General features: G+C 44.3%; 1 protein-coding gene across 5 annotated transcripts in view; it reads left to right on the forward strand.

The window, feature by feature from the left end:
• Nucleotides 1-19,523, forward strand: part of TRPC7 (transient receptor potential cation channel subfamily C member 7) — a 227,258-nt gene that overhangs the window by 177,279 nt on the left and 30,456 nt on the right. For all 5 annotated transcript variants that reach the window (XM_053288511.1, XM_053288510.1, XM_053288513.1 and 2 more), the window contains 3 exons: nt 3,923-4,118; nt 8,677-8,898; nt 13,356-13,433. In XM_053288511.1, coding sequence (XP_053144486.1) covers nt 3,923-4,118; nt 8,677-8,898; nt 13,356-13,433 — 496 coding nt within the window. The remainder of the gene's footprint in view (nt 1-3,922; nt 4,119-8,676; nt 8,899-13,355; nt 13,434-19,523) is intronic.

The raw sequence follows: 19,523 nt of genomic DNA on the forward strand, positions 1-19,523 counted from the left end.
CAACCTATTAAAATTGCTGAAAGTGTGGTGGTGTGGAGAATGAATGAAAGGAAGGAAGTAAAGAAACAAATTGAACCCTTTCAAATTAAAGTAAAAGGTCAATAGAGGAATACGGCTGGGATCTAAGTTGTGATTTCAGCCTTTTATTAGCTGGATAAGTGATTTAGATGACAACTTACAAGGGCAGAATTTTATATTTATAAAAATGGCATTACTGGAAAACACAGCGGCTAATGGAAAAATACCAATCAAGTCTCACACAGAAGGTCTTGCTTCTATCACTGACATTTTTACAATGCTTTCAGCGTTAAGACAAGAACAACAACATTGTTTAGAAAGCTAAATATGAAAGCAATTTTCCAAAGCCTCCTCTGTTAAAAATCTTCCAGTTAAAAATCAATCTCCTAAGACATACGTGGGGTTTTGTTTGTTTGTTTGTTTGTTTTTTGCTTTAAAGAGCAGCTGATGGGGTGGGTGGGGAGCAGGATCCATACTGTGGTAAGTAGGGTGGATATAACACTTCCTCCTCAAGGTGTGGTCCTAATGAAATACTCCCCCTAACCAGCTATTAGCCCTGGGAGGGAAGCTTCCATTTATCAAGAGGACAGTTATGTTAACACAAAATCCAGAGTACAATTTTCATGGGGACCATGGTGCTGCAGGAAGACATGTTGACTCTTAGAGCAATGTCTTAGAAGCAGCCTGCTCAGATTTGAGGAATTAAGCTAAAATGAGTTCTCCTCCGGTTAGGAGAGCATGGCCTTTCCTTGGTTTGATATCCCCATTGGCTATTTCCTGCTGCTGAATCTAATCAGTTCCCTGCTGAATGTAATCTACTCATGTGTTTTCCATTTTGTTTTGATTTTATCTTGCTTTTACTTTCTATTTTTCATATGGTGGATGCTCGATTTTTGTTAGTTGCCTTGTGGATTTTTTTTTTTTAAGAAAAAGGTGAGATGCATACTTTTAAATAAATAAGCAGAGGATTCAAGAAGCCTGCTTGAAGAATGTTCTTTAAGTATTGGTAGAGCCACCAGTATGTACCGGCAAGAATCTCAAGCAAAAAATCTCACTAACTTGAAATATAGCAATCAGTTGCACTTCACCAAAGATAATTTAATGGCACTTTCATGGTGCTCATTCATTTTGATCATAGCAGCCCAATGTTCCAGTATGCCCATCCCCATCCTATATTATAGAAGACAAGGAAGACACAGACACACACACACACACGCAGAGCGCTATCTTTTTATGTTATTTCATTGATTAAGATATTCATTATTGTTATGGGGTATGCTGTTCTGTGTCAATAGTATTAGAGAGGGATAATCACAAATCTGTTAACCATGGTGAACTCTACCAGACACACCAGAGGTGCCACCAAACTGGCCCAGCAGGAAGTGGGCAACTGCAGCTGCTGAACAGAGATAAGGAAGAAGGAGGCATGCCCTCTCTAGCAGTGGTGCAGGCAGAAGTAGCTTGGTTAGCATGGTGAGGGTGCATGGCTGTTGACTGGCCAGAAAAACCCCATGTGGACTTACATATCATTGGCTCATATCCATGTGGGGTATTGCTGACCTGTGTACCTATACTGTGCTGACCTAACCATGGCTGCTTTTATCACCATTAGGAAGGTCATGGGGCTCTGCTTCCCATCATCAAACTTTGCTCTTCAGCATCAAGAAATTACCTCCTCCTGCACCACTTTATTGGCCATCACCATTGAGTGGTTGGTTTTTCAATGATTTTGATGCTGGAGAAAATACACCAGTTATATCTCTAAGATTTATTTATTTTATTTATTTATCAAATTTGTCCACTGCCCCAAACTTCCATCTCTCATCATGTTGAAAACCCCACAATTCTCATCGACTGCCCAAACTTCTAATATCAAAGATCTTTTATATATTAACTTTTTATTTGGGTTATAGTTTTGCCCAATTCAGATTAAAAAGCTTTTTGTATTTATTTCTCACCATCCGGCGTCCCGCAATCAGATTTCCTTCTTCCCACAGTTGCTCTGTTGAAACTTGGAAGTGGACATTTCACTCAACTGCATTGTGGAAGAAGCAAACATATAGTTAGCCTGACTCAGTGAAAAAGTATTGTTAGCCTGACACAGTGAAAACAGCAGGAAAGAGCTGGCAATCCAGGCTATGCAATTTGGCTTTTTAAAATATGTTCTCAGACATATCATCAGGCATGTATGAATATGTGTATAGTGCATACTATGAAACCGCTGGGAGAGATCATTAGGAGATTTGGTGCAGGGTGTTATCAGTATGCTGATGACACCCAAATCTTTTTCTCCATGTCAACATCATCGGGAGAAGGCATAACCTCCCTAAATGCCTGCCTGGAGGTGGTGATGGGCTGGATGAGGGATAACAAACTGAGATTGAATCCAGATAAAACAGAGGTACTGAACCCGGGAAATGATTTTGATCTGCTCGTTATGGATGGGTTCACACTTCCCTAGAAGAAACAGGTACACAGTCTGGGAGTGCTTCTGGACACAAATCTCTCCCTGGTGTCCCAGGCTGAGACAATGGCCAGCGGTGCTTTCTATCAGCTTCAGCTGATATGCCAGCTGCATCTGTTTCTTGAGATAAATGACCTCAGAACGGTAGTACATCTGCTGATCACCTCCAGACTTGAATACTGCAATGGGCTCTATGTGGGGCTGCCTTTGTACATAGTCTGGAAACTACAGTTGGTCCAGAATGCGGCAGCCAGGTTGGTCTCTGGGTCATCTCAGAGAGACCATATCACTCCTATCTTAAAAGATCTACACTGGTTGCCAATAAGTTTCCTGGCAAAATACAAGGTCTTGGTTATATCCTATAAAGTCCTAATCAGCTTGGGCCCTGGGTATTTAAGGGAACATCTTCTTCACTATGAATCACACCGCCCATTGAGATCATGAGGAGAGGTTCATCTAAAGTTGCCACCGTCTCATCTGGTGGACACTCAGGGACGGGCCTTCTCCATTGCTGCCCTGAGGCTTTAGAACACACTTCCTGCTGAAATAAGAGGGCCCCCCCCATCTCTTACGACTTTAAAAAAGGCAGTCAAGACACATTTGTTCACCCAGGCTTTTAATTAGATACTGTTTTAATGGTTTTTTAAAAATAATTTTAATGTTTTAAAGTTTAAATTGTTGTAATGTTTTAGCCTTTTGTTGTTGTTGTTTTATTGTTTTGTTGTAAACCGCCTAGAGACCTGCGTTTTGGGCAGCATAAAAATGTGTTAAATAAATAAATAATAAATAAATACTGATCCATGAATGATCCACTGAGGGCTTGGTAATTCACAAAAAAGGGAATGTTGCAACCTTGTGTGGATTGATAGTTCTGATACAAGCTGTAATTATGATCAAAAATCAGTATATAAAAAGATGTATTCTTGTTTTCCAGCTCTCTTGGGTTGTCATTATGGGTTTGAGAATTGTGACTTAGTAGTGCTTACAGTGATTGATAGCCGCTCCTATGGCTGACATACTGCACAAAGGGAATGTGGATGGCTTGAGTACCACCCACACCCCTGCATGTGTGTAAGCAGCCCTGTTAGGACTACGCCACAGGGCAGCAGTGCTATGAGGTCAGTGCTTCATGCATGGAATGGCACATCAAGACACACAGTGGAAATAATGGGTGCCGCAGCTCACAACTGTGTGTATTGCAGAGCACTGCTGCCCTGCAATGCAACCCTATCTTACACATGTGCAGGGGGTGCAAGTGGAGCTCAAGTCACCCATTTTCCCTTGTGTAGTATGTCAGCCAATGAGAACATTAGCCATGCCATAGATGGCAATGCCATATTTTACACTGGCCATGCCATATTTTTGGTATTATTATGAACATTTTATATGGCCAGCTAAACTAGAGGGTGACTGAATAAGACTTTTCATTTTTCTCTTTAGGGTAGAAGAAAGTTTTAAAACCTTGTTTTGGTCCATATTTGGCTTGTCTGAGGTGATATCAGTGGTGCTGAAATATGATCACAAGTTTATTGAGAACATTGGATATGTGCTCTATGGAGTCTATAATGTCACCATGGTAGTGGTGCTCCTCAATATGTTAATAGCCATGATCAACAATTCCTATCAGGAAATTGAGGTAAGACAAACAAATGTGATTACATAGCAAATGCATTGCTTTCATCTATGGTTGCATTTTGTACGTACAAAGATCTTCCTTCCTCCCTCCCCCATCTGTATTCCTGCTACAAAGAAGTCAGCAAGAGCAAGAGACTGCATAAGTCTGGATTTGGATTTTATATCTAGCCAAGGAGCTGTGGTTGGTTAGGCTGGGGAGATGTGTCTGGGAGAGCAGAAAAGTGGGGATGGAGTGGGGGCAGCAATACTACTGGTAGCGGGCAGAGGGAGGTATGGTGGTGGGAATTGGGCAGGCTGTTACAGAGGTAAACGGCCCAGGCAACTGAGGCCTGTTCCTTTATCCAGCTCTTCTCCCAACCCTCTGACCCCAGGAAGCTCTGAGAACACTCCCTCGAGGATTAGGGTGCTGCTGCTGAATGCCAGGTCATTCAATGCTAAAACATCTCTGATCCACGATCTGATTGTGGATGAGCATGCTGACCTGCTATGTGTGACGGAGACCTGGCTGGATGAGCTGGGTGGGGTTGGTCTCTCTCAGCTCTGTCCTCCAGGTTTCCAGATCATGCAACAGCCCCGCCTCAAGGGTCGGGGAGGGGGCGTTGCAGTCATCTATTGAGAGATCCTCCTCGTTTTCAGATGCCCGGTCAGGCAATCTCAGAATTTCGAGTGTTTGTCCTTGAGGGTGGGCCTCCAAGATAGGCTGGGGATTCTGCTGGTGTACCGACCACCCCGCTGCACTTCAGTCTCCCTACCTGAGCTGGCAAGGGTGGTCTCTGAGGTGGCCTTGGGTTCCCCCAGGCTTATTGTTTTGGGGGATTTCAGTGTCCACACTGAGGCTCTCCTAGTGGGTGCAGCTCAGGATTTCATGGCCTCCATGGGAACCATGGGCCTGTCTCAATTGGTAGCGGGCCCTACCCACATGGCAGGACATACTCTGGATCTGGTTTTTGCTGACCGGGAAATAAATGATCTGTAGGTGGGGGAATTTGAGACAACTCCCTTGTCATGGACAGATCATCTGGGGTTTAGTTTGACTGCTCCATCTGCCCTCTGCAGGGGTGGTAGGCCGATTAGGATGGTCCACCCTCGGAGGCTTATGGATCCGCTTGGATTCCAGATGGCCCTCGGGGAGTTTCCAGTGTCCAGAGCTGGTGACCCTGTTGAGGCCCTGGTCAATCTCTGGAATGCAGAGACAGCCCGGGCTGTTGACACGATTGCTCCTAAACACCCTCTCCAGCTTGGTGGAGCCTGATCTGCTCCTTGGTTTTCCTTGGAGCTTAGAGTGATGAAACAACTCAGACGACAGCTGGAACGACGCTGGAGGAAGAGTTGTGACTAATCCAACCGAACACGGGCTAGAGCCTATTTTAGGGACTACTCCGTGGCGATGGGGGCGGTGAAGAAATGTTTTTTCTCCACCTCCATTGCATCTGCTCAGTGCAGACAAACAGAGCTGTTTTGTGTGGTAAAAACACTGCTCCACACATCCCCCCAAGTGATGGGGGAGGAATCATCTACAGCCTATTGTGATCAGTTTGCTTGCCACTTTGCAGATAAAGTCGCTTGCATCCGTGCCCATTTGGACTCCAGAGTTTTGGCAGTTCGAGCAGACGTGCCTCTGGTACTATCTGGTCCCGTTGTGTTGGACTCTTTTCAGTTAGTGCAGCCTGAGGTTGTGGACAAGATCCTGGGCAGTGTGCGGGCGACATCATGTGCTCTTGACCCTTGCCCTTCATGGCTAATAAAAGCTGCCAGGGAGGGCACAGGTAGATGGTTGGAGGTGACTATTAATGCTTCATTAAGGGAGGGCAGGATGCCATCTTGCCTCAAGGAGGCGGTGGTAAGACCATTATTTAAAAAGCCTCCCCTTGATCCCTCCAACCTGGACAACTATAGACCGGTCTCTAACCTGCCCTTTTGGGGCAAGGTGATGGAGCGTGTGGTGGCGTCCCAGCTGCAGAGGGTCTTGGATGATACGGATTATCTGGACCCTTTTCAATCTGGCTTCCGCCCAGGGTATGGGACTGAGACTGCCTTGGTCGCTCTAGTGGATGACCTCCACTGGGAACTAGACAGGGGGAGTGCATCCCTCTTGGTTCTGCTGGACCTCTCGGCGGCGTTCACTACCATCAACCATGGTACCCTTCTGGGCCGCCTCTCGGGTATGGGAGTCGGAGGTACTGCGTTGCAGTGGCTCCGGTCCTTTCTTGAGGGGAGGGTCCAGAAGGTGGTGCTGGGGGACTACTGCTCGGCCCCGTGGCCGTTGGCCTGTGGGGTCCCGCAGGGTTCGGTCTTGTCCCCTATGCTGTTTAACATCTACATGAAACCACTGAGAGAGGTCATCCAGGGACTTGGACTGAATTGTCAGCAATATGTGGATGACACTCAGCTCTATCTCTCCTTGTCACCTGATCCTAGAGAGGCAGAGGATGTCCTGAATCGGGGGCTGGAGGCTGTGATGGGTTAGATGTGGGCTAATAAACTGTGATTGAATCTGGACAATGTTGGTCAGTAGGAAAGCCAATGGGGATTAGGAGATTTTATTGGTCCTGGATGGGGTTGCACTCCCCTTGAAGGAGCACGTACGCAGCTTGGGGGTACTACTGGACCCGGCTCTGCTCTTGGAAGCTCAGGTGGAGACGGTGGCCAGGGGCACCTTTGCACGGCTTCAGCTAGTGCGCCAGCTGTGTCCCTTTCTCAAGAAGGCAGATCTGGCCACGGTTACCCATGCCTTAGTCACATCGTGGCTGGATTACTGTAATGCGCTCTATGTGGGGCTGCCCTTGGAGAATATCTGGGAACTTCAGCTAGTGCAAAACATGGCAGCTAGGGTTTTATCTGGAGCTGCCCGATGGGAGCACATCACACCTATTCTGAAAGAGTTGGACTGGCTGCCAGTTCGTTTCTGGGTCCAATTCAAGGTGCTGGTTTTGACCTTTAAAGCCCTTAACAGTTTGGGCCTGGGGTATTTGAGGGACTGCCTGCTCCCAAGGGGTGCTGCCTGCGCGACGAGGTCATCTGAGGGGACTCTGCTCCAAGTGCTGACAATGAGAGAGGCCCGGCTGTCGTGCACTTGGGACAGGGCCTTCTCTGTTGCTGCCCCTAGAATGCTCTCCCCGTGGCTATTCACTCCTCAGACTCCATCACAGTTTTTAGAAAGCTTGTTAAATCTTGGCTTTTTATCCAGGCTTTTACATGATTGTTTTTATTGCTGCTTCTATGTGTTTTTACCCGTTTATAGTTTTTTATGCTTGTATTTTATAGGTTTTAAATTTGGTTTGTTTTTATATTTTTAGCTTAATATTTTTATTGTCACTTTATTTTATGTTTTTTAACTTTTGTTAACCACCTTGAGGTTGTTTTTAATGAAAGGCGGTATATAAATTCAACAATAAATAAATAAATAAATAAATAAATAAATAAATAAATAAATAAAGAAAGAAAGAAAGAAAGAAAGAAAGAAAGAAAGAAAGAAAGTTAGTTAGTTCCTGGCTCTCCCAATGCTTCACCCCATCCATTCCCTCTGTTTAGATTATACAAGATTTCTGGATAATTTGGGGAACAAAAGTGCACAATGTGTGCATGATTGTGGGTTGCAGTCAGCATGGCTGCAAGGCCTGCCCCTCATCTATTTAATCTGCTGCCCCATGTCTATTGAATCGAGCAACACAAACTAGGCTGATATATTTGCAGCTTCTAGATATATATTTATGCTGTTTAGATAAATAGATAGATCAACTAAATCTCTCTCTCTCTCTCTCTATCTACTTTTTAGATACATATTTAAATTACTGGGAAATATACTGTTACATCATAGGATAAATTTTAAGAAAGCAAAGCACTCTACATGTTATCATAATGCAGATGTAAGAAATGATTGTCTGAAGATAACATTTTCTATTACTGAAGCTGATATTCTTTTGGCTTTCCCTCAGCAAACAATAATTATTCTGAAGATGCAACAGTGCAAGTAGCTAGGCAGACGAAAGATGCCACTCAGATCAATATAGGAAGTGCTTGCTTACACACACACACACACACACACACACACCCCAAACCCCGCCACCAGAACATATGACTTGGCTCCCTTTGGCAATCGCAAAGCAGTGGCCTATCTGAACTGAGAACTTGTTTGCGAGTTCAAGGTCATTCAATGACTGGTTAAAAAACTAGTCACTGCATGATCTAAAACAAAAAGTAAAAAAGATTTCAGAGATTAGATATCAGAACTACTTTTTTTTTTTTTTTAATGCTCAGTTTCCAGAAGGGGTAAGTGCTCGGCAATGCAGTGTGATCTATAGTGGGTCAAGCAGCTAGGAATCAGGTATATCTGTGGTGAATTTGATGCCTTGGTTTATTGCCAAGGTTAATAAAAAGGGATGCTCACTGGAGAATGACTTTAGAATGAAACATTCTGCTAGCTATGAACTAAAAGGAAAATCTAAAACACCTTTTAGAGTCTGTATTGGTGACAATGAGAAAAGCGGCATAAATGTCTTTCCCCAAAACAAATGTTACCCTTTTAAAAACAGAAGTTCCTCTTTTGTTCCTTTTTGTAGGAGGATGCAGATGTGGAGTGGAAGTTTGCACGTGCAAAGCTCTGGCTTTCGTATTTTGACGAGGGAAGAACTCTACCTGCTCCTTTCAATCTAGTGCCAAGCCCTAAGTCGTTTTATTATCTCATAATGAGAATTAAAATGTGCCTCATAAAACTTTGCAAATCCAAGGCCAAAAACTGTGAAAATGATCTTGAGATGGGCATGCTGAACTCCAAGCCGCGGGTATGTCACCCATTGTCCTTTTGCTTTTCACAGGTATGTTTGTGGGTGGGAGGAAATGAATGGCACATCCAGCTGTGTGCAAGTATTGGCTTACCACATCTTCTGATGGCCCAGGCATGGCAGCATGGCTTGGCTGTTGTTTCCTGTGTGGGTGGGGTGGCGTGGGGAAATGACCTCAGTTTTGCTGCTTAAGCTGCAGCTGTCCTGGGAGAACTTTTACTTCTTGAACGATTTTAATCCAGAAAATGCTTTCAGTAATTTTATTTATCTATCTATCATATTTCTATACCAGTGACATATGCATCCATAGGTGGTGTACATAAGTTATTATACAATATAAGAACAGGATAAATTGATTAACACAATCATGGTATAAAATCAATTAAATTTTTTTTAAAAAAAACCCTGAGAAAACAGATGCATCTTAAGAGTCTTTAAAAACAGCCATTTTTGGAGAAACTCTGATTTTAACAGGGAGTGCATTCCAGAGTCCCGGAGCAGCCTCACAGCAGGCCAGTCATATGTAGCGAACAAATGAGCTGGTGGTAGCCGTTACCGGACCTCCCCAGATGATCTTAATAGGTGGGAGGGTTCATGGCAAAGGAGGCACTGTCTTAAATACCCTGGGCCCAAACCATTAAGGAATTTATAGTTAATAACCAGCACTTTATATTTTGCTCAGAAACATAGCAGCAGCCAGTGCAGTTCTTTAAAAATTGGTGTTATATGGTCTCTTCAGGTTACCCCGGAGACCAGGCTGGCTGCTGCATTCTGCACCAACTGTAGTTTCCAGACTACATACAAAGGCAGCCCCACATAGAGTGCATTACAGTAGACAAGCCTGGAGGTTACCAAAATATGGACCACTGGTTTAAGGTCATTTTCCTCCAGAAATGGGTGCAGCTGTCATATCAGACAAAACTGATAAAAAGCTGTTCTGGCCACTGCCTCAACCTGAGAAACCAGAGAGGGTTTTTGATCCAGGCACACTCCCAAGCTATATATTTGTTCCTTCTGTGAGAGAGTAACCCCATCCAGGACAGCAGGTCTAAACTCTGTCTCAAGTAGGGATGTGCACAAATCTCGGTATGTGCAGTGGTTCAAAATTGAACCACTTACTGGTTTGGCAAACCGGTTCATTCCGGTTCAGGCCAGCCAGGAACCGGTTCAGCAGTTCAAGAGTGACTGAAAAATAGGGTGAAATGCTATTGGATCAAAAAATCCAAATAGTTTTCCTGTTCGTTCATTCTGAACACATCTTAAGCACATTCATGTTCTATTGTCTTTGTGTTCTAGAAGCCACTTGAGGGTTTTTTAAAACTATCCTGGTATGCTAAAATGTCTGATAAAAATGAATAAATGGAGGCTTATACTACATGATTATGAGGCTATTCGCTCAATGGGAGAAAACCAGGTTAAAGGAGCCCAGCCTGGGCGAGCCTGGTGGTTCTCTGGTGGCTAGCCTGCCAAAGAAGACCTCCCCTTAAACAGGGTTAGCGGAGCAAGTGCTCCGCTAACCCTGTTTTCCTGCTCATGAGTCACCACAGCGTGGCTCCACGTCACGCCACAGTGACTCGTGAGGAGACCCACACCAGGAGGCTAAAATGAGACTCCCAGTGTCGGGGGTCTCCCCATGATGCCCCACGTTTGCCCCAGGTGGCCCCCGATCCCTGCTGTCCCTACCAGCTCCATGACGGAGCTGGTAGTTGTGTGGGCGCCCAATCCAGCTGCCCAGCAACAAGCGGCTGCTCGTCTGTGGGGAGAGCGGGCTAATCCTGCTCTCCCCACAGAGCCCTCCCAGGCTCTACACACAGATTGTGTGTAGAGCCTCTATATTTCATAAGTCACATCTGAGGAAAAAAGATGCACCTGTGGATCTTGGAATGCAGTCTATTGTTCAGAGTTATATTGGTCTCATTAGGTCTCATTTTACACGTGTACAAGTGGCTGTATTCGTTTTTGTGTGAATAACTGTACATGTGTTCATTTAAAAAGTGAACCTGGGTACAGGGCCTCTCAAATGCAGGATGCAGATGGGAAGTGTACTACTGTATGTGTGTGCTGAACAACATGTACTGTACATTGAACATAAATATGTGATTAGGACTGTTGCATCCAAGGGTACTATCAGTCACTACCATAGCTCTTCCTTCATCCCACTTTAATGGCAGAGTGTCTCAAAAAGTATAATATTAGACGCAGAGAGATCTTGTTTCAGTTATCTTACTCTGTCATCCCCAATGTTTGGAGTTGGCAACTTTTCAATTGGCCTATAACAGCAACTAGATCAGCAAATGTCAGCAGTCATACCTTTTATTTATTTATATCTATGTAAACTGCTTTGGGAACTTTTGTTGAAAAGCGGTATTTAAATATTACTCACATTTGTATTCATATCATACTATGAAAACTAAGCTTCATCTGCTGATTTCTGCAGATCAAGTTTTGGTTAAGGCTCAAAAGCAAGGGTCATATTATTTAATTCTGTTTACTTGGCATTATTTAATTCTGTTTACTTGGCATTCTGTTTACTTGACATTAAGTAAATAGAATTACAAATAGTAATTCTATTTACTTGGCATTATTTCCAACCTCTCCTGAGATCTCAGTAGTGAATGGAAGGGGATTTGCTAAGCACCTGGTTTCTTCTTCTGCCAGCAAGGCTCCTTCCTTTGGCCAAGCTTGATTTCCATCCTCTAGGCATGAGATCCCTTACCTCTCTCCTCCTCAAACTCTGTTCCTTCCCTCTCTGAAATCCCTTCCTTCCAACGTGTAGCCTCATAGGAGTTCACATTGCATCAGCCCTCATGAGATTCCCCACCTGTGTTCCAGACCTTCTCGCTTGGCCAACAGACCACAGTTGCTGTGATGTGATTTTTGGAGCTGTCAATATTATGTTGATCTAGAGATCAGGTGGCTGCTTCAGACATCACAGCTGGGGTTGAATCAGCAGTGTTACCTGGCCACAGGGTGGAAGAAGTGGCTGAGGTGAGAATCCTGGAGAGGCATCCTTATCCATTTCTAGGCCACACGTCACCAGGTTTTAGAAATGGACTACACTGATTGTACAATCTGGGAACACTGAACTTTTTTCTGCCTTGAGTGCGATAGGAGTTGCTTTGGTTGGGTATCTTGTACAATTCTCAGTGGCTGAATATTGCCCCCACTCCCAACTGAAAGCCAAAGAAATGGTCCTACACTGTTAATATTGATTCTATATGGTGATCTGTATGAGATTAATGGCTAAGGATTAATTGGTACAAAATGCGGCATCCAAGTTGGGCTCCTGGGCAACCCAAAGAGACCATACTACTCCTACTTTAAAAGCATTACATTCGCTGCCCATATGTTTCTGGACAATATATAAAGTGCTGGTGATTACCTATAAATCCCTAAATGACTTGGGCCAAGAGTATTTAATAGAGTGCCTTCAGCTTAAGGATCCCCACGCTTATTAATAACTTCTGGAGAGGTCTGCCTGTGGTTGCCAGCAGCTTGTTTGGTGGTAACTCAGGGTCAGGCACCCTGAGACTCTGGAATAAATTCCCTGTTGTTGTAAAAGCTTCACCATAAGAGTATTCACACCACTGGGAGGTGGGGAGGGCGGTTGGGCAGAGGGAAGGCTGTGCTAAACCTAGCTTCCCCAAAATGAGTCCTCGACATTGGTGCGAAGCACAGATAGCGCTCCCACATGATCCATGCTGCTGCACGCAATGCAGATCTCCAGAGGCTGGGACAATGCATCCAGGCCTCCACATATCTCACAATGCACCGTGCAATGAGCACAGTACATTGGGGGATACCCCCGTGAGACTTTCTGGGGGTTAGGCAGGCACGCAGCGCCGGGATCTGTCCTAGGGCTGGCTTAGGCTGCTTGTGAGAACAGCTTTAATATCTAGTAGCCTTTCAAAGAGCTCTCAAGACACAGTTCTTTAACCAAGCCTTTCATCAGTGCTGGTGGGCTTTACTGTTGTTTTATATTATTTCAATTGTTTGGTTGGTTTTAATCTGTGGTTTATTGTTTTGGGGTTTTTTTCAGGAAACCAGCAGGAGACATTTGTTTTTGACAGTATAAAAATTAAATAACCAAATAAACTAACAAACAGAGATTAATTAATTAATTAATTAATTAATTAAAATGAGCACTCATATATGCCTTGAAAACAAGGTTCAGTCTTCCCAAAGGGCTGAGTTCTTAACAATTCACATATAATGTTAAGGTGTGGGTTTTCAGAAACACACAGCACACAAGCTAAAAGGGAGTGGTTATTTGGGATTGCAATGTGTTGCAATGTGACTTTGTGTTTGAATGAAATAATGTCAAGATTTTTTCCTACAGTGTGCAGACTCACCACCTGCAGGCTGTTCTCTAATGATCTTTTCTGAGAACTTGGTTTCTAATCTGTTCATAAAATATTTCTTCATTATGGTTAACTTTCTACATTTGTACATTTCAGAAAGTTCGTTTTGAGTCAAGTACTCAGAATTCAGACTTTACTGTGAAGAATGCCTACAACAAGCCCACAAGATACCAGGTAATGGCAACAAAGGGAAAAGATATGGGGCAGGAAAGGATAAGTGTTTCTGAAGAGGGTCTACATAACAAGGTTTACAGTTAGAGCCTAAGTATGCCTACTTGGAAGCAAATGGAACTTTAATGGGACTAGTCTTATGCTTAGAATTGCAGCCTTGGTTATTTACAGATAAGTTCATTCATTCAAAGACATAAAAGTCAAAATATTCCAAGGCATTGAGTATATGTGATACTCTTTGCGGAACATGTAAGTGACTAGCACCACAGCTGACCAGTGTTCCCTCTAACAGGGATTCCCAGATGTTGTTGACTACAACTCCCATAATTCCCAGCCAAAGGCCATTGCACCTGGGGTTGCTGGAAGTTGTAGTGAACAGCATCTGGGAATCCCTGTTAGAGGGAACAATGCAACTGACATGCTATGGATTATCCCAGGCTTCCCCAAACTGCGGCCCTCCAGATGTTGCTGAACTACAACTCCCAGCATCCCTAGCCACAATTTATTGTGGCTGGGTATCCTGGGAGTTGTAGTTCAGCAACATCTGGAGGGCCGCAGTTTGGGGAAGCCTGGATTATCCTATTCGAATAGATCATATATCTAATAATGGCTGAACATCTACAAGCAACGTGTACTTTATTTCAAAACACATGACTATCTTTTTTAATTCCCATGAATTAAATTAAACTATGATGAATCTAAGGAAGTTATGGTAAACCATTCAAAAGATATCCCAAACGTATTTATTTATTTAAAACATTTATATCCAATTTTTCTTACTCTCAAGGCACTGTACAACATAGAACAGATATAATTTAAAAACACAATTATAAAACACTGATGTAACTTTTAGTTTTATAATAGTTTAATAAATAATAAGAAGTAACTTTAATGGGTGCTTTTAAATAAATTGCCTAGGATAAATTACCTGCATGGTACTATTAACATTAATGTGTGAAACAGATATATCTATAATCTGACATATTTTGTTTTATTTTATTTATTTTTACATGTATACTCCGCTCTTTCTCCAAGGAGCCCAGAGCAGTATACATGGTTATTTTTATCTTCACAACAACCCTGTTGAAGTAGGTTAGGCTGAGAGATACATGACTGGCCCAGAGTCACCCAGTGAGTTTCATGGCTGAATGGGCATTTGAACTCAGGAGTCCTCGGTCCTAGTTCAACACTCTAACCACTACACTATACTGGTTCTAATGTATTTTAAACAATGGAGCTATTCTGACGATCAGTGGAAAGTGGGCTAAGGGTGCTTAGCCCGCTTTCCACTGATCATTAGACCCACCGGGCTCATAGCTGAGCCTGGTGTCAAAGAAGGTCACCCACTTTTGTTTCCCTCCCCTAAGCCCGGGTTAGCAGAGCAAGCGCTCCACTAACCTGGGCTTCCCAATCGTGAGTAGCCGTGGCATGGCTCTGTGCCACGGCTACTCATTAGTAGACCCCCGGAAGGGAGGTGAAAAGCCACCTCCCAGCTCTTGGGGGGTCTCTCCACTATGCCCTGCTTGCTCGCGCAGGGCATACTGGAGCTTCTGGGGGCTGCGCGGCCCTGAACTCCCCAGCCCCTGCCGGCTCCATCACGGAGCCGGCAATCGTGTGGGCAGCCAATCCAACCACCCAGGGCTCCTGCCCTGCTCATCTGTGGGGAAAGCGGGCTTAGCCCACTCTCCCTACAAACCTGGCCAAAGCAGGTCTCACAGATCATGAGACCCTCCTAAATATTTGATGTTCTAGATTTGACCAGAACATCTCTATTTCTAGCATCTGGTGATATGTTGTCTAATCAGAATGCAATATGCTGTGTGGCAAAATCGTCATCATACAATTGATGGAATAACAATCTGCACCTATTACAAAATTTAAAAACCTCCGGCTAGCTGCACATACTTGGAAGTTAATCCCCTGTGACCTCAATGAAATTTGCTGCCTTCTGAGTAAACATGCATAGGGTCAAGTTCCTAGGGTCAATTAAAACTCCAGTGGTAGCTACATTTTTGTTACCATCTCTTGCTGTCCTGTTGGCATATTGTCAGGGGCTGTGTCAGTTCTGTGTGTCCCCAAGCAATGTTAGGCCCACTTAGCAGGCTGTTTGAAATAGAGTGCTTCTGGAATGAACTCAGAAATGTTAGGTTCTCTCCAGAAACCATTGTATACTATTTGCAACTCAAGTTTCCAACATGGATCCTATTCCCAACTTAAGAAAAATGAAAGGAAGCTTATAATAAATGACACACATAAAAAATACTATTCTCAGCATAGGTCTACTTTCCCCAAAACCACTCAGCTTTTCTTATTGATGGACTGATTAGTTCCATTTTTATCCCTTTCCTCTAAGGAGCTAAGAGTTCTCATGATGGGGGCTGTCCTGCATTATAACATCACAACAACTCTGTGAAGTGGTAGGTTAGGCTGAGAAGTAGTGGTTGGATTAACACCACCCAGTGAGGTTCATGGCAGAGTAGAGAGGTTTGAACCCAGGTCTTCCTAGTCCTACAGCTATTGACCCTTGAAGGATGCAATATAAACTTTGCGAAGGCTTAAGGTAGGGAACTGTCCCCCCGAATCATAAACACACGTGCTTAAATGCTGGTATCATTAATCAGGGAAACACCAATGATACTTAATTTGAAGTAAGTGGCTGACATCCTGACAAAATTTCCTTGAGGAAGTTCTATTGAAATTCCTTTTAATTTCAATGGGATTCCATGAGTAAATTTAGTCTGGATGTCAGGCACTGTGAGGCTGTTCTCACACACAGGCAGATCTGGGCTAAGAAAGACCAGGCTGTTTTTTCCTGCCTGCAGCCGCTCAGCTCCTGGCGGTGGTGCAGTGGCAAACCCACCACTGGAACCCACCTCCCAAACGAGGTTAAGAGAACAAGCACTCCCTTAGTCCCATTTTTCTGCTCGTCTGCCAGCTTTTTCTTAGCCCCATTTTCCTGCCTGACTGCTTGTAACCAGGGCTGGGAGACTGCGGGATTCCCAGCCGATATTGGGGTTGTCCCCACAATGCACTGTGCATTTGTGTTGTGCATTATGGGAGTTTCAGGGATGGGGCAATGCTTCAAAGCCCCCAAGCCTCCGTACTGCTGGGTGCAGCTGGCAATCATCTGGGTGGGCAATCTGCTCACCCACCAAAGACAGAGGGATCATCTGCCGGAAGTTAGGTGCTAGCAGCCTTCCTCCCTCCCACTCTCCCTACTTTCTCACTGATCATGAAAAAGGGCTCTGTATTTTGGATTGAAGCCTCAGAAATGTATAATTAGCTATAACTGATAGAAAACCATTAGCTTAGCAACTAATATGTTAGTGGTGTCTACAAAACAGTAGCTTGAAATTATTCAAAATAATGGGAGTTTACAAGTATTTTTAAATGAAACTAGAAGATTGAAGAATGCTACCATTGAATAACATCTGACAAATGCTCCTAATGGCTATTTAAATTTTTTGAAACAAGTGATGAATAATCTGTTCTACTGCTGTCTTATTAAGTTCTTTGTAACCACATTCAGTTGCTAAGACAGCCGATTATATTGCATAGAAGCTAGCAGTTAAACATTTGCCATAAGGCTATTGCTTATCCTGCCACCTCATATATTATCAGGCACAGTGCCTTCAGTGTAAGTAACATTATGACTGAGGGCTTAATTGAATGGATGACGTCGTTAGATCCTCTCAGCAGTGAGTTACCAAATAGTAACTAAGGCATCAAACAGACAGGATTAGAGACAGGATATTAGAAGGCTTGAAAGGAGAAGAACTCATTATCCGCATTTGCATGTCATGTGGAACAGCGAGCTCTCCACCCCACTTTCCTGTCTACATTCAGATGAGAGGGCGAGCGCTTTCTCTGCAGTCAGTGAGACTGCAGAGAGGAGGGGGAACTGGTTGTCTGGGCTTCCTTCTTGCTTGAAGAACAGCCCACACAGCCAGTCACAGAGGGAGAAAGGGAGGAGCTTCCTCCCTCAACTCCAGCCTGGCTGAATGCAGCCTCCAGTGCTGCATTCTGATGAAAGGGACACTCTGTGAGCCCTCATTTTTGAGCAGCAAATCTTACTACAAAACTGAGGGTTCAAATTGGAGTATCCTGTGCAAAACCTTGGGTTGTGCAATGGATGAGACTGGGGGTGCATGCATTTGGACATAATAGTAAGGAAACCGCAGGTCTCTGCAACTCAAGTTCCCTATTACGTGCAAATGCAGCCAATGTATTTGTGTACCATACTGCTAGATAATGAGCCGGGTCTCACGATCAGTGAGACCCGGTTTGTAAGAGTGAGTGGGGAGAGTGGGCTAAGCCCTCTCTCCCCACACATGCCGGCTCTGTGACGGAGCCAGCGGGGGCTGGGGAGTTTGGGGGCCGCGCAGCCCCCGGATGCGCAGGGCATACTGGGGAGACCCCTGAGCCTGGAGGCTGCTTTTCAGCCTCCTGCTGGGGGTCTACTCATGAGTAACTACGGCACGGAGCCATGCCGCAGCTACTCACAATTTTAAAAAATGGGTTTAAGGGGCAGGCTACCTGAGTGGGTTACCCGCTCAAGAACCACTGGGCTCACAGCTGAGCCCAGTGGTTCTAACAATTGTAGAAAATTGGGCTAGTGGAGGCTAGCCCAATTTTCTACAATCATGTGAATAGCCTCGATGTATGATATGTGGCTACAAAAACATAACAGTATTCTGCTCTTTCTGCTGATGGCTACTGGCTCTGAAACAGCATTACCCAAATTCATGGAGGGTATTTTTACCGATAGGCGTGAAAGTCAAATGGAACCACCACATGCTTAGTAACAGCATGCTTTGTTAATAAAGTTTCCTAGGGCATCCAGCTGGGCATGTAATGGCAGATCTTTTTATCTTATCTAGGAGGGCTCTTCTTATGTCTTCCTCTTCTAGTCCTATCATTTTGTCTTCTTCGTGAGGCTTTGATTAGTCAAGGTAGAAATTCATGCATGAGTTCCTTAAAGGTCCACTATCAGGTTCCAAACAGACTGTGTGCACTTTGGAGAAGTTTCCAGATGGTGAGCCATGATATTAAAATTTATTTTCCTCAAACCTTGAGGAAAATCTTGAAAAAGAGAAAACTGACTTGCTGTTAGTGCAAAACAGGTTAAGAAGAAAGAGGCCGTAATGCCTGCCATGACTGGATATTTGGCAACTGGATTAGGAATCATTGATAAACCAGGTCTTGGGATGAGACATCATGGGATCAGGCTTGGGAGCATCAGGAATGGAAGGAAAACAGAATGGGGCCAAGACCTCAGAATAGGCAACAACCAGAAGGTGAGGTCCTACAAGATGCTTGGGATGGGGTGGGGGGCTGGACCATGAAATCAAGGGGAAAGTTATTCAAGACTTGGTAGCTGTGTGCTCCCTCAATAGTATTGACCAATCAGTGACTGGGTTCTTGGGCCAGTTACTGTTAAAAAGAAGTCCCTGCTTTGCCTACTCTCCAAGGCATCAGGATGGAGCTGAGTGGGTGGATGAGTCCTGGGAAAGTCCCAGGAATGGAGATAAAGAGTCCTTGCTGATAGGCTTGCCCACACTCTAGAATTGGCCTGGAGTTTCCAGGAACAGGCATCAATCTTCTGGTGACTCTGGAAAGTAATCCTGGAAACTCTTATGGCTTGATATTGTGGAGAAAAAAACTCAACCCTTTCACACTAATGATGAATGGTGAGCATCAGAGGCTTGGCCAGCAGGTACAATCTCATCCCCCATCACATGTTAACTAAATGTCCATGCCTATTAAGCTGTTTTTTGGTCAGGGAACAGGAATTAAGCATGCTGCATAACACACATGTATATGTCTAGTGTTGTGGGCATATCAAATGGCCTCATCACACTAGGAAGGCAGGAAGGAGTCTTTCCCAGCCCCATGTGGGGCTGTGAGATGCCTGAGGTTGAAGCATATACTCTGCAATTATGGTATGGCTCAATATATCCATCACATGTTAAGAGGTTCAGAGGCCACCTGCCTCCTAACTAGAGATGTGCAGAAACTGCCTGGGACAGTTTACTTGACTTTTAGAAGGTTTGGCTTCCACTGAACATTCTTCGATACTTCTCCTGGGGAGAC

Source organism: Hemicordylus capensis, chromosome 2 (genome assembly GCF_027244095.1).
Source record: "Hemicordylus capensis ecotype Gifberg chromosome 2, rHemCap1.1.pri, whole genome shotgun sequence".
Classification (NCBI taxonomy): domain Eukaryota; kingdom Metazoa; phylum Chordata; class Lepidosauria; order Squamata; family Cordylidae; genus Hemicordylus; species Hemicordylus capensis.